Here is a 15103-nt window from a genome sequence, read left to right as displayed (position 1 = left end):
AGGATTTTATTAGCTATCTCTAAGACCAAGGTCACTATTGCAAATAACAATAATATAAAAAACTGTTGGTGTGTTATGTAAAAACTGTACCACAGATAAAATAGTTCATTTTCTTTCCTACATACTGACAGGTTTCAGAGTAGCAGCCGTGTTAGTCTGTATTCGCAAAAAGAAAAGGAGGACTTGTGGCACCTTAGAGACTAACCAATTTATTAGAGCATAAGCTTTCGTGAGCTACAGCTCACTTCCTCAGATGCATATCGTGGAAACTGCAGCAGGCTTTATATATACACAGAGAATATGAAACAATACCTATTCCCACCCCACTGTCCTGCTGGTAATAGCTTATCTAAAGTGATTTCCAGCACAAATCCAGGTTTTCTCACCCTCCACCCCCCCACACAAATTCACTCTCCTGCTGGTGATAGCCCATCCAAAGTGACAACTCTTTACACAATGTGCATGACAAACAAGCTGGGCTATTTCCTGCATAAATCCAGGTTCTCACATCCCCCCACCCCCATACACACACAAACTCACTCTCCTGCTGGTAATAGCTCATCCAAACTGACCACTCTTCAAGTTAAAATCCAAGTTAAACCAGAACATCTGGGGGGGGGGGTAGGAAAAAACAAGAGGAAACAGGCTACCTTGCATAATGACTTAGCCACTCCAAGTCTCTATTTAAGCCTAAATTAATAGTATCCAATTTGCAAATGAATTCCAATTCAGCAGTTTCTCGCTGGAGTCTGGATTTGAAGTTTTTTTGTTTTAAGATAGCGACCTTCATGTCTGTGATCGCGTGACCAGAGAGATTGAAGTGTTCTCCGACTGGTTTATGAATGTTACAATTCTTGACATCTGATTTGTGTCCATTTATTCTTTTACGTAGAGACTGTCCAGTTTGACCAATGTACATGGCAGAGGGGCATTGCTGGCACATGATGGCATATATCACATTGGTGGATGTGCAGGTGAACGAGCCTCTGATAGTGTGGCTGATGTTATTAGGCCCTGTGATGGTGTCCCCTGAATAGATATGTGGGCACAGTTGGCAACGGGCTTTGTTGCAAGGATAAGTTCCTGGGTTAGTGGTTCTGTTGTGTGGTATGTGGTTGTTGGTGAGTATTTGCTTCAGGTTGCGGGGCTGTCTGTAGGCAAGGACTGGCCTGTCTCCCAAGATTTGTGAGAGTGTTGGGTCATCCTTTAGGATAGGTTGTAGATCCTTAATAATGCGTTGGAGGGGTTTTAGTTGGGGGCTGAAGGTGACGGCTAGTGGCGTTCTGCCCCTCTGCCATGTACATTGGTCAAACTGGACAGTCTCTACGTAAAAGAATAAATGGACACAAATCAGATGTCAAGAATTGTAACATTCATAAACCAGTCGGAGAACACTTCAATCTCTCTGGTCACGCGATCACAGACATGAAGGTCGCTATCTTAAAACAAAAAAACTTCAAATCCAGACTCCAGCGAGAAACTGCTGAATTGGAATTCATTTGCAAATTGGATACTATTAATTTAGGCTTAAATAGAGACTTGGAGTGGCTAAGTCATTATGCAAGGTAGCCTGTTTCCTCTTGTTTTTTCCTACCCCCCCCCCCCCAGATGTTCTGGTTTAACTTGGATTTTAACTTGAAGAGTGGTCAGTTTGGATGAGCTATTACCAGCAGGAGAGTGAGTTTGTGTGTGTATGGGGGTGGGGGGATGTGAGAACCTGGATTTATGCAGGAAATAGCCCAGCTTGTTTGTCATGCACATTGTGTAAAGAGTTGTCACTTTGGATGGGCTATCACCAGCAGGAGAGTGAATTTGTGTGGGGGGGTGGAGGGTGAGAAAACCTGGATTTGTGCTGGAAATCACTTTAGATAAGCTATTACCAGCAGGACAGTGGGGTGGGAGGAGGTATTGTTTCATATTCTCTGTGTATATATAAAGCCTGCTGCAGTTTCCACGATATGCATCTGAGGAAGTGAGCTGTAGCTCACGAAAGCTTATGCTCTAATAAATTGGTTAGTCTCTAAGGTGCCACAAGTCCTCCTTTTCTTTTTCCTACATACTGTAATTATGTACAGCGCCAAGCACAATACGGCCATGATTCTGATTGTAGCCTGTGGTTATTACCACAGTACAAAAATCATCATCATCATCACCATCACCACCACCACATCAACAAAAGCATGGAGATCACTATAAAGATCTCGGAGTACCATGTCCTTTTTTTGACTGTGCACAGTACCTGTAGTTGAAGTGCATTATGGCCTGCAGTGCATTCCCACCTCCGGTTGAAATATCTCCTTCAAATCCAGGCAACAGCGGGATCACCACATACACTCGGTATCGGTTTTTTTCCCTAAAATAAATAATCCAATAATCCTTTGGGGATATTTTCCTGCAATTTCAACTTCTTTTCACCAGTCTTTATTAATACTAAACTTCCATTATCTTCACTGGCCCCCATTCCACTGACTTACTCCTATGGTTTCTGTAGTGGGCTTCTACTTCATTTTTAAGGGAGTGTGAGTCAAATGCATTTTTGGTTCAGGTTTTCCTCAGTTGTGGTTAGTGCTACAGCATTTATTTAAATGCACATGCAACAGAAGGTGTAATTTACTAAGAACTGAAAACAACAAAACCAGGTGTAGAATAAAAAGAAACGTTGGGACATATTCATTTAAATGTAAGAGGTATGGTTTGCATCACAGAGATGCAAAGGTGAGGTAATTTTCTTGATTGTTGTGTCTAGCTTTATGGAAATAAGTGCATTTGAGAACCTCAGTTTAAATGGACAGCACCTTATTGAACATGGCTAGCAGCATAAATTATTATTGTAAAGTCAATACAAGCATGAAAACAAAATTAAATCTACAGTTTGCCTCCTTTACCAACCTTGTCCCTGTTTCCAAGCTGCAGATTACATTGGGAGAGGAGATAGATAGAAAACTCAGTGCACTGGCCAGCTTTTGATGAATGGGCCTTCCCAGAATATTTAGAAAGGGCAAATATTTGCCCTCATACATCACAAGGGTTCAGTTTTCAAGTATCCTTAATTGTGATCTGATCCTGGATTACCACTGACTTGCTAAATCCATCCATTTTTGCTTTTTCTTTGTTGATAGTTAGATGCTTATCTTGAGGACCAGCCAATTTCCCCTGTGGCTTAACTCTAGAGATGCCTTTCAGCCTGAGTAATCCAAAATCACAGTAGGGTGCCAAACAACTGCAATTTCACTAATTAAAATTCAAATGCTCCCTGGCTTTAGATGCTTTTTTTACCACCTTGAAAATAATGGTGGATAATTTCTGATTGCCTAAATTATCAAAGCCCAAATTGTTTTGTTACTGTACTCTATATGTGAAAAGAATCTTATTTAATTTACTCATCACTAAGTGGCAATGTATGGAGAAAGCCATTTTAAGAAACAGTATCTAGGTGGACCAGTTTACATTTTTGTTAAGACCATTTTTTCCTGGTAAATGCTTAATTAGCTTGCACCTTCCGATGAGAGACCAGAATAATGGCCAGGGAATCAAAACTGGTTCTCGTGTGACTACTAGTACATGTATCAGTGGAGGAATTTCTGCTGTTAATGGAACAGCTACCATGGTGGCCTGAAATGATTGCCAGTTGCTTTGGATTATCAATAGGATTACTCATGCTTAAAGCTAAGCATATGCTTAAGCACTTCATGGTTTAACAAGCATGTGTCATTTGCAATCTCACTATTTGAATAAGACAGTGTATTCTTTAGTAAGCTTAAGAAGGAAGTACAAAGGGAATACAGTACTGAAGGAATCTATTTATCCTAGCTTAAGCTGTCAAATGTTTATAGATAATATTTTAAACAGACAGCACCTTTTGAACATGGCTAACGGCACACTATTTTTAAAGCATGTTATTTTTAAAGCAAACTTTAGAAATGATTAAAATGTCTCATTTGCACATTATAGAACAGATGTAAATTGCACAGATTTGGAAATTAAGGATATACTTATTGATATTGATGAAAATATACTGTATTAGGAGAAAACATACTTATAATCAGCTAGTTCTTACACAAAACCCAGTTTGCTTATCTAAACATATAATAAAACCTACTAAAATATGCCAATGAAACAGAGGAGACAAGGAGAAGAGGAACATTATGAACGTGGAAAATGTTTTGTCTACAGAATAGAGAAATAGGATACTTGATTGGGAACACTCCACCAAGATCTTCCATTTAGGATTAAATATCTGTGTGCCAGCCGGCCTTTCTTCCTTTCCCTATGGAAGTTACAATGTATACATTTCATATGGAATAAGTAAGTGTAACATTACTTCTCTCTTCATCCTAGCCAATGCCAAACACTTTATGGCAAATGCCATCTGAGTGATTCAGCATGGACTTGATCTTCTACTCCGTTAAGTCAGGAGGTACATACCCCGGTGGTTCAGGAAGGTTTGTCCTGCCATGGCAACATTACTATATATACTTGTGCTAACTCTCAGATGTGCAAGTACGTATACATGAACTGGGAATCACACCCTGTGCTCATAAGGTAGATGTCACCTAAACAGAATATTTTCTGCTAGCTCTAATGTAGCTGTTTAAACTATGAAGTGGAAACCCAGTCCAACAGTACATGTTAAAACAACCTATTACATCCAGTCTTGGCAAGATAAATATGACATTATGGATAGGGAAGAAATCTTCAATATGTTTGGAATGGCTCTCCAGCTTAACAAGACTATGCTGGTAGATTGAGACTATGCTGCACCACAATGGCCAAATGCCAGGGAGCCAGAAGCACTGGGTTGCCATGCAAATACTAGCACTTTTGAATACTGAATGCCATTGTGAGGCACACTGCAAAAGCGAGTAAATTTGGTCAACAAAATATTTCTGGCTTTGATGTATATCCAATTGCAGATGCAGGATCAGATTCTTCTCTCACTGATTTTACCCAAGTGTAATTCCATAGACTTCACTGAAGTGAGAAGAGAATCAGCCTACAGGCTTTTCTCCATAGCATGGTACAGTTACCTTCACTATACATTGCTCACTGACCATGTTCCTGTATCTATCCCCAAGTTGTCCCACCTTCTGGTTGTTAGGTAGACCGTGGTGTTCATGTTGAAGCAAACCAATTTCTCCACTGTCTGTCTTTCTTCCATGGTGTTTCTGACCACTTCAAATCAGATTCTGACCTCACACTGGTTTGCTATCATCTTAATGACTCCTGATTTACACCAATGTAAGGAAGAAGAAAATCAGACTCTCCCTTTCTCTCAGGAGTGTCACTTCCTTCACTTGTCTGTATTTCATATTGAAGCGCTGAAGAGAGTGAAATTGAGATGACTCCAATGGGTTTCTGAGGACCTTAACACCTCTGAAAATCAGTTCATACATGCTTATGCATCAGAGGAATATTTAGAGACCAGATATTGCAAGTAAATGAAACTGATCCACATGCACAGTGAAATGCACAAGTGTTAGCTGAAAGGGGGAAGGAAAAAGAGGAAGGTTTCCAATAAACTCAATCCAACACCGTAGGGTATGACAAATGTGTTTTAGGGTATGTCTAAACTGCGTAAAAACCCCATGGCACCAAGCCTGAAACCCAGTCAACTGACTCAGGCTAGCGGGGCTTGAGCTGCAGGGCTAAAAATAGCAATGTAAATGTTTGGGCTTGGCCTGGCGCCTGGGCTCTGAGACCCTCCCCCCTCGTGGGGTCTCACAGCCTGGGCTCCAGCCCTAGCCTGAACATCTACACTGTAGTTTTATAGCCCCGCAGCCTGAGTCCTACGAGCCTGAGTCAGCTAACCCAGACCAGCTATGGATCTTTTATTGCAGTGTAGGTATATCCTGAAAGATAGACACCAGAAAAACATACCTAAGCAAAGCTATCCAGGATCATAGATAAGGCAAAACTAATTCCTTTGTTGCTAAACGCTCCAATTAGACACGTGATCACTGGACCAGTTCTTACGTGGCAGCACTAAGATATCTGACTACGAGCCTGAGTCAGCTAACCCAGACCAGCTATGGATCTTTTATTGCAGTGTAGGTATATCCTGAAAGATAGACACCAGAAAAACATACCTAAGCAAAGCTATCCAGGATCATAGATAAGGCAAAACTAATTCCTTTGTTGCTAAACGCTCCAATTAGACACGTGATCACTGGACCAGTTCTTACGTGGCAGCACTAAGATATCTGACTCTGATCCACCCATGCAACCTGCTGTAACTACTGTACAATTTAAAATACTATGGTTCTCTTGCAGTGATGTGGGGATTGTAAATATCCTCCAGCACTTATCAGAGAAGGGGCTGGCAGTGCAGTAATGGTTTAAACTTGAAGCACCGTCAAATTCCTCAGAGTATGGCAGCTTTCACTCTCCCCATTTAAAAGCAATCCTGTGCATAGAGACCTTCAATAAACCATGTATCCAGTTTATATGATTAAACTTACTTGTGTATAAAGTTGAAGAACAGTTACAATCATGAAACTAATGCTGGCAATGGACCCATAATGTTAGTTATGATTTAGCAAATACAGTACCAACAACTTGCTTTTTGACTGAAGTAACATATCTTATAAGGCCAAATTCTACACTCAGCAACACCAGTACAAGTCCAGAATAATGCTGTCAACTTCAGTGGAGTTATTGCAGATTTACATTGGTGTAACAGAGCAGAATTTGGCCCAAATAAATGTTGCCTCTGAGTAAGGACTGTGTCCCTTTACGTATTATTTAAACTGTGTCTTACAAAGGCAGTCTGAATTCCATTTACAGTATTTTTAATATCATCCTAGTAACAACAATCTGACAGTTCTTTTGAAAACAAAAAAATACCTGTGTGCTTTAAGAATTCTCCGAGCGATGGTATCTCCAATCTTGTTAGAAACGACTTTGTCATCAGCACAGCTAATAAAAAATTGGTTCTAAGGGAAAAGTGAACACAAAGAAATTCAGAATCATCTCACTGTCTTTTTGTCAAGGATGATGGTTCAGTGGTTAGGCCTGGGACACAGAGTACCCAGATTCACTTTCCTGGTCCACCACTGACTTCCTCAATGCCCTTATACAAATCAGTTAGTCTTTCTGTGCCTCAGCTCACCTTCTGTGAAATGGGGATAGTAGCACTGTCCTGCCTCACAGAGAGGTTGAGAGGATTAATACATTGAAGATCGTCATGCATTCAGATACTACAATAATGGGGGATGGATAGATAAATAAACAGACATTGGGCTGGGGCCCCATTTTGCTACAGTTTGAAAGAAACATTTTTGCTGAACACAGAACAGCAATGACACAATAAGATCACCAGGTTTAATCGCTACAAAATCTCAAAACCCAGAATGTATGATTTTTGTTAGGATAAGAAAAAAATTAAGTGACTGTTTTCAGCATCAGCATAGATAATGGCTTCAAATGAGCAATCCTCAGAATTGTAAAAAAAAAAAATAATAATGATAATCAGATTTTGTGGCTATGACTAAGCATGAAGCATACGCAAGTTAGAGGCTGCTTCCCAAGCATGTAATTATCTTCAGATAATTATTTGGCATTATTGCCATTGTGAAACTCTTACTTTGACACATGAGGTGAAATCCTGTCTCATTGAAGTCAATGGGCATTTTGCTATTGACCTTACTGGGGCCAGGATTCACCCATGCTGTCTACAAAGTCATAAATGCTTTCAGGGTTGTGGGACTATTCTGAGTCAAGAAACAAATAAAGCTACATCCTGTACAACGTTTTCCTGGATGGCTATGTATTATTTTAATTAAATGGTGTCTGTGTGTGCGCTCAGGGGGAATAATTATTCTTGTTTAATCTCCCTCTTTAAATACTACCAAGTAAAAAACATCCAAACAATAGATGGAAACAGATACAGCATAAGTGTCTCCATTCAGCCATTTATGCCTGCATTTATAAAGCCATTCATACAGAGGAGAATTATGCAAGTTCTAAGATACTATTAAGTGAGTCCACTGCACATCGATGGGAGACCAAACACTTTGATATGTAGAGCTGGGAATGTAGCAGAGCCAAGAAGGCAGTTGGAAGAATATTGCATGGGAGACAAAAGTTGCTAGAGGTTCTGGAAAGAGAAACAGTAACGGAGTGGCCTTGTATTTTAACCCATCCTTAGAGTTCTGTACTGGTACATTAATTACTGACCTGATCCAAAGCCTATTCAAGTCAATGGACATAATCCTATCGACATCTGGGGGCTCCAGATCAGGCTCTATATTAATATTAAAGACTCAAAATTTACAAAAGGAAAATAAAATAAAGAACTATGCTGCTGAGGGTCACAGGATGTGCTCAGCACTTCATTGAACCAAACTGCCATTATCTTGCATCCTCGGTACTTACTTCGATATAGATGTAGTGTTTGCTGTTTTCTATCACGCTAACATAAGCATTGTGGATGGATTCTTCATGATACTTGATACCAGCTGACCAATCTGCAGCAGAACGGAGCACCTGTAAAGAGAAAGATTAGCTGTTTTAGTTCTGCCCTGATATAAGATGGCATTGGCGCCCTTTACGAACTGTTTTGTACTGGTTGGTTTATTTTTCATGATTTCACTGACTTCTGTAACACGCATAACATTTGCTAATTACATGTTATATGTATAACAAAGGGAAATAAAGCTTAGAAATACTGTTAAAAAATTAAAACAATCCGATGAAAATATAAAGGTCTCGATTCACCATTTTGTTACCCCAATTTTATGCCAGAGTAACTTCAGTGAAGTCAATGGAATTACACTGGTGTAAAACTGGAGACACAGAGCGGCGAATCTGGTTGCAAAACTCTATTACTTACTGTAGTTCTTGTAATGCTGAATTGCCTCAAATATTTTCTCAAAACTTGACCTTGAGCTCATTGAAGTCAATTACAAAATTCCCATTGACTTCTATGGTGCCAGATGAGGCATTTATTTCTTATGCACAGAGACACATGCCATCAATTTTACAGCTGAAGTGCCTACTGAAATCAGTGAGTTTTGCCCAAAAACTGATGGTGCATTATAATAAACAGGCCAATGGCACCAAATTTTAAACAGGAATGGCAGTCTCTGCCCTAAACAAGTACGGTCATTTACATTTTTATGAAAAATTCTTCCAAAACTGGTCAAATTTGTCAGATTTGTGATTTTTTTATTTTAATTTGCAGTAGGTCAAACTCACAAGAAAATTTTTTCTGACTGTCAATCAGAACAGGCATTTCTGAAGTAACAGGCGTTTCAAGATTCTCCGAGTATATTATTACATCCCCAATGTAGCACGAAAGCTTTTGTCAAAAGGCTACCAAACTAATATGGGAAATACCCTTTGCTCACATTCTCTCCCATGTTTAATTTTGTCCTTTGCTGAAACTCTGGTCTGTGCTCTCTCATAGTTTCCTGCCTCTGTTACTATAAACTCCTACTCACTGTCCTTTCCCCAATCTCATCTCTCTCTAGTTCAGTGTGTGCAAACTCCCACTGCCTAGATAGCCTTCCCTACCTTCTGCTCTGACCACGCCTCTCTCTTTTTGAGATCTCTCCAGTGGATTTCTCTTCTTCACCCATTTCTCTTCACCCTGGGCTCCACCCAAGCTCTTTCCTCACCATTTCATTCCTCTCCTTCATGCACACCACACCTATGCCTGGAGGAACCCTTCAGTCAACATGATGGCCACTATCTTGGCTAACACTGGGGACTGAACCAGGGACCTGCAGAGCTAAATGCACAAGTATCTACAGCTTGAGCTAAAGGGGCAGGTCCTGAGCTAAATTATCATAGCACAACAAGCTTCAATGGAGCAATGACAATTTACACCAGCTAAGGATCTGGCCCCTAATCCCTATGGCTGAGATCTGTACCAGACTCGCACACTCTGTTAGGGAACACATCGCACACATTGATCGGTGGATTCCATATTTCCTCCAGATAGAAAAAGCTCATCCAAGTATCTGAGACTCACAGCAAAGTCAAATACTGGATAAATCCCCACTTCTGTGACAGCTGTCATGTTGGCCAACAGCAGGGATTAAACTGGGGACCTCCTGAGCTGAAAGCATAAATTACTGCAGCTTGAGCTGAACAGCCAGCCTCTGTAGCCAGAGGCTGTAACAAGCTCGCATCCTTTATGGATTGGGCGCAGACGGTCACATTACCCACACTGACCAGTGGGTTACATCAACATGTGTTAAGTGACTTTCATGGTATGCTTAAACTCTTTGCATGAAGCCCACCTCCTTCTTCAAGGTCTGTGCCTGGCTCACATCCACATGTGACTTCATGAGCATCTACATTTGAGTACAAAACTACTACTTAGCATTCATATGGTGCAAATGTGCTGGGCAAACTAATTCCTGAACATCCCTTGCAAGAAGCTGAGCATCCTGGTCTCCTACTGAAGTCAGCGGTATTAAGGTTGCTGAGCACCTCACCGATAGCACTCAGCAGCACCATGCTCCCAAACAGCTCTGAGCTCCCAAACAAACCCAAAGAACCACCTGGGGGAAGGTATTATCATCCCCACTGCATTAGTCAAGACATCAAGTCAGCTGTTCTAGATAGAAAGCTAGCTGATTTTTTACAACCCACAGCCCAGTCTACATGCTGTCTTGTGAAACTCCCTTTTCCTGTTGCTGGTTGGTTTCTGTGTGCTCTCCAGTGCAGAGTTTCTTCTGCAGGCTTCAGCACTGAAGGAACCAGCCATGATTCCTTACAGAGAGCCATTGGCAGCTGCAGGAGCCAAATGCTAAGTCTAGGAAACAGTTTTGCAGCAGAGAATTCTTGCTTTTTGGTATCTGGCCCCCTCACAGTCTGTCTCTGGCCAGTGGGCCAGCATTGCCTGCAAACAGTTGTGTGATGAGGTAGGTGTGAAACTGCACATTCACCTAAGATAGGATCAGTTTGTTGAGGGTGTAGTTTGCCAAGTTGGTCGCATCTTATTCTACGATTTATCTCCCATTCTAGTCATGGGCTATATTTTCTGATATGTAAATAACAACGTACAAATCAACCACAGATGTGTTTAAGATGCGTTTAATGAAACAAGAATGTCCCTTCCATGTTCTAATACGTTTTAATAAATATCTAGATTTTCTTGGAATTTACAAATAGGAATACGTGGGCAGCATGTTAGCCTGCAAAATACACTTTTTAAACTGGCATGACTAATATAGATATATTTCTAGCACACACTAACCCAGACAGTGTGACAGCCAAGGAAACCTCTGACCAAGTGAAAGTTCAGGCAATGGCTTAGCATACCACGTGAATCCAAATGGGATCGCTTGGATATCACCTACTTAACTTCCTTTTAAATGTCTGATTCATAAAACCCTTATCGGTCAAATAGAAAAAATAATACCCAAGGATGAAGAATTATCCAGATGACAAGGACTCTCGAGAACCAGGTCTGTAGTAGGTCTAAATGGGCTTAGCTCCATGGAAGTCAATGGAGATATGGTGATTTACACCAGGTAAGTATCTGGCCCTGATTATTTTATATTTAAGTGAATGGTGTTACTTTGGATTTGCAGTGCTGCAAACAAGACAGCTTTCAAATACATTAGGAAAAGGAGTTTAAAGAGACATTCAGACCTACCATAGACAGTGTGATTCATTGATCAAAAATATAATTGTTAAGGAACTCGGTAGTCCTGTATCACTATCTATACAGGGGATTGAAGGCAAATGTCACAAGAGAGGAAAGAAATTTCAGAAGGAAATCTGGATTATGCCAAACCAAGTGAACAGAAAGTAAATCTGATGAGTGAAAAAACCTCCAGAGCAGAATGGGATCCATCCCAGAATTTTAAGGAAAGTGTGAAAGAACTTGGCAAACTTTTAGCGGATGTATTTAATAATAACTCATTGGATATGCATAGTTCTATTTCTATCCATAGTATTCTTACTCTGGAAAAGGACATTATTCAAAAAGACAGCAACCATCACAATATGGGACTTGAAGAGCTTTGATATTTAAGCAACAACTAGAGAAACTGTGGCTGACTTTTTTGTTTTCTTTTGTTTATTAAAGAGTTTCTCTGAAAAACAAAAAGGAGAATTGAAGAGAGCATCTCATTGAATTACACTTTGTCCCAAAGGACTGTGAACTAATAAGACAGGACACTGCAATGATATTCTACTAGTAGAACTGAGGGAAGGAATCTTAAAGGAAATTAGTCTGCTTACCTGTGATGAATAGTGGGCATATAAAGAATAACATAGCCAGGGTAGCAACAAGAATAACTCATTTTAAAAAGATGACACTATTAAATTATACTTCCACCCATTTTAATGCCCCTTTACACTACCAGAGGTCCTCTTGTACTTGAGGATCAGGCCCTTATGTTTTAGAGCAAACTTACACAGCCTAGCCTCTTGGGAGTATCTGATGATGTCTGGGCAAGGAGGGAGCAACCACCTCCTGCTGCTGCTCGAAATGATCTTTCTGTGAGTATGGGGGAAAATGCTGGCTGCCCAGATGGCTTCTGCTGCTGTGCCAATGCTCCAGATGATGAGCTCCCAATGAGCATCAATGTTCTCTACTCTTCTCTGTTCTCTCGTGCTGGTCACACACTCCTGGGCCTCAACCTCCATGCCCTGCAGCAGTGAAACTCAGAGCTCAGCTGCCTACCCTGGGTTTGCTGGTGTAGTTGGCTGCAAGCAGCTGAGCTGCAGCTCCTCCATGAGGCTTCCTTACCCTTCCGTTGTGAAGGTGCAGTGGCACAGTGCATGCAGCCTACGGGCCAGAAGCTACCGATGCAATCTGCAGCAATTAGCAGCAGGGAGCACATGGCAGTGGGCTTCATGGGTGCCAAACGCCAGCCCTGCATGAAGAATTCGATCAAAAATTAAACTCTTTTATGAAAACCTTTGTAAAATATTCAGAGTAGCAGCTGTGTTAGTCTGTATTCGCAAAAAGAAAAGGAGGACTTGTGGCACCTTCGAGACCAACCAATTTTATTTGAGCATAAGCTTTCGTGAGTTACAGCTCACTTCATCGGATGTGAATCCACTGAATGCATCCGATGAAGTGAGCTGTAGCTCACGAAAGCTTATGCTCAAATAAATTGGTCGGTCTCTAAGGTGCCACAAGTCCTCCTGTTCTTTTTGTAAAATGTATAACTCTCCTCTACCAGTGCTTTCAGAGCACCTGAGCCACCAATATTTAAAGGATGCTTTAGAATAGATGGCCAACTTTCCCAGTGTCCCCAACAGAGTCATTTCTGCTTTCCAAATAAGTTGTTCAGTGCTGGTACCGGGTATGCAATGATTTCAACAGCTCAAAAAGCCCTCCATTAGCAGCAATAGTTGCTGTTCTGCTGGAGACAAGGAATAAATCAATGTGGGGTTGTTGTTTTTTTCATTTTATACTTGATGTCATAAGCCTCTCTCGATTTGAAAAATGCTTTTACCGCTCAGAGACAAACTAATGGTAGGCTAGAAAAACCATTCAACAAGAGAACCTCCAGATCAGAAAGAGATTGATCACTTTCAATCCCACAGCTTCACAACTAGCCAGTCAAGACGCCCCCTCTCCTTTTAAATTCTCTTTTATCCCCTCACCAAATCATCACACCAGCTTGACAGGTCACACCATTGTTGCTCCAAACTCTAAAGGAATTCCTTCTCTGCCATTCCTCCCTGTAGCAAAGTCCTTCAGTTAAAGATAGAAGTTATTAACTAAAGCAAATTTGAGGGTTCCGCTTCTCACTAAAATCAGTCAACACGAGTCCAGCAGGGTCACATAACACACTGATAACAGTTTTTAAAAAGATACATTTCAGGGTAGACACACGTCCAGCCATCTATCTATGGTACATTTATGGCCTCCATTACCATAGTAGCTGAGCTCCTCACTATCTTTAATGTATTTATCCTCACAACACCCCTGTGAAGTAGGGAATTACTTTTATTCCCATTTTGCAGATGAGGGACTGAGGCACAGAGAGGCTTAGGGCCAGAGTTTCAAAGGTGCCTGAATACCTTTAAAAATATGGCCCTAAGTGACTCACTGAACATCACACAGGAAGTTTACGGATGACCAAGGGCTTGAATCCAAGTCTCCCAAATCCTAGGCTACTGCCCTCACCACTGGAACATCCTCTCTCTTGTATGCATCATCATCTTGGTAATTTTTGTATATTGTAATGAACTGGCTTGTGTCTGCATGCGAACATGTGTACTACCACCCTCTACTGGATGGAACCAGAACTGCTCAACTCTGTATCATGGGAACTATACTGTTAATAGTAAAATGTGATTCTCCTTTAGCAGGTGTCTGTGCCTTTGAAACAGGAAGATTTCAGTTGCAACCCCATTTATTTCATAAAGGTCTGAGTGGTCACTGTATGCACGAGGGTAATAACTGAAGTTTAGGTTGCCACAGATTAATTATGATATGTACGTGCTCTGAACTTTCTTTTAAATTAATATTTACTTATTACTAATGTGTAATCTACCACTCTTGTCAAATTGTCCTCTCCTTTCAATGCTTTCAAAATTAATAAACTGAAATGCAAAATCCTTTAGTTTCAGAAAAAGGGTCTGCATACTACTAAGACATATTAAACAGAAACAAGCACAGGTGTTCTCTTCTCTCCCTCCCCTAAGCTCTGCAGCCTCCCATCACTCATGCAATTTTTATGCAGGTGCTGTCATCCCTTTAACCTCTTTAATCCAAGCAACACCACCACCACCAGTATTTGCTGGGAGTTATTCCATAACTGCAAACAATACGTACTGTGGAGCAAATTTCTAAGAACTAATACCTTGGGCCACTCAGGGTGCATGATGTTTCATTGTGTCTTACAGTATGAACAGGGTGTGATGTTGTCTCACCATGTCATAGACTTACTGTGTCTTGCTTGGATAATAACTGGAAATTACAGTTGGAAAAACTGAGAGTGATTTTAGTTTGATGACTCCCTGTCAGACAAGTTTGGCTCATGCAAAAATCAAAGATGCTATGATAATCAAACCCCAAACTTTGAGAGAGGATGTTTGACTCAACCCACAAGCTGTCTAACTCCCTCCTTCCTTTCTAACTCCTGTCTTCACATCTTCTCCCATGAGTTCCCTCAGGACTGACTCA

The 15103-nt window shown here is 40.8% G+C and overlaps 1 protein-coding gene across 2 annotated transcripts in view; it reads right to left on the bottom strand.

The window, feature by feature from the left end:
* The window catches only part of PLD1 (phospholipase D1), a 125336-nt gene that overhangs the window by 16438 nt on the left and 93795 nt on the right, over positions 1-15103 (bottom strand). For both annotated transcript variants that reach the window (XM_084639430.1, XM_084639431.1), the window contains 3 exons: positions 8374-8484; positions 6844-6932; positions 2240-2353 (listed from right to left, as the gene is read on the bottom strand). In XM_084639430.1, the coding sequence (XP_084495556.1) occupies positions 2240-2353; positions 6844-6932; positions 8374-8484 (314 nt within the window). The remainder of the gene's footprint in view (positions 1-2239; positions 2354-6843; positions 6933-8373; positions 8485-15103) is intronic.

This window comes from Lepidochelys olivacea (assembly GCF_965140295.1).
Source record: "Lepidochelys olivacea isolate rLepOli2 genome assembly, chromosome: 9".
NCBI lineage: Eukaryota > Metazoa > Chordata > Testudines > Cheloniidae > Lepidochelys > Lepidochelys olivacea.
The sequence above is the reverse complement of the archived record's forward strand: the minus strand, read 5'-3'. Positions and strand labels throughout refer to the sequence as shown.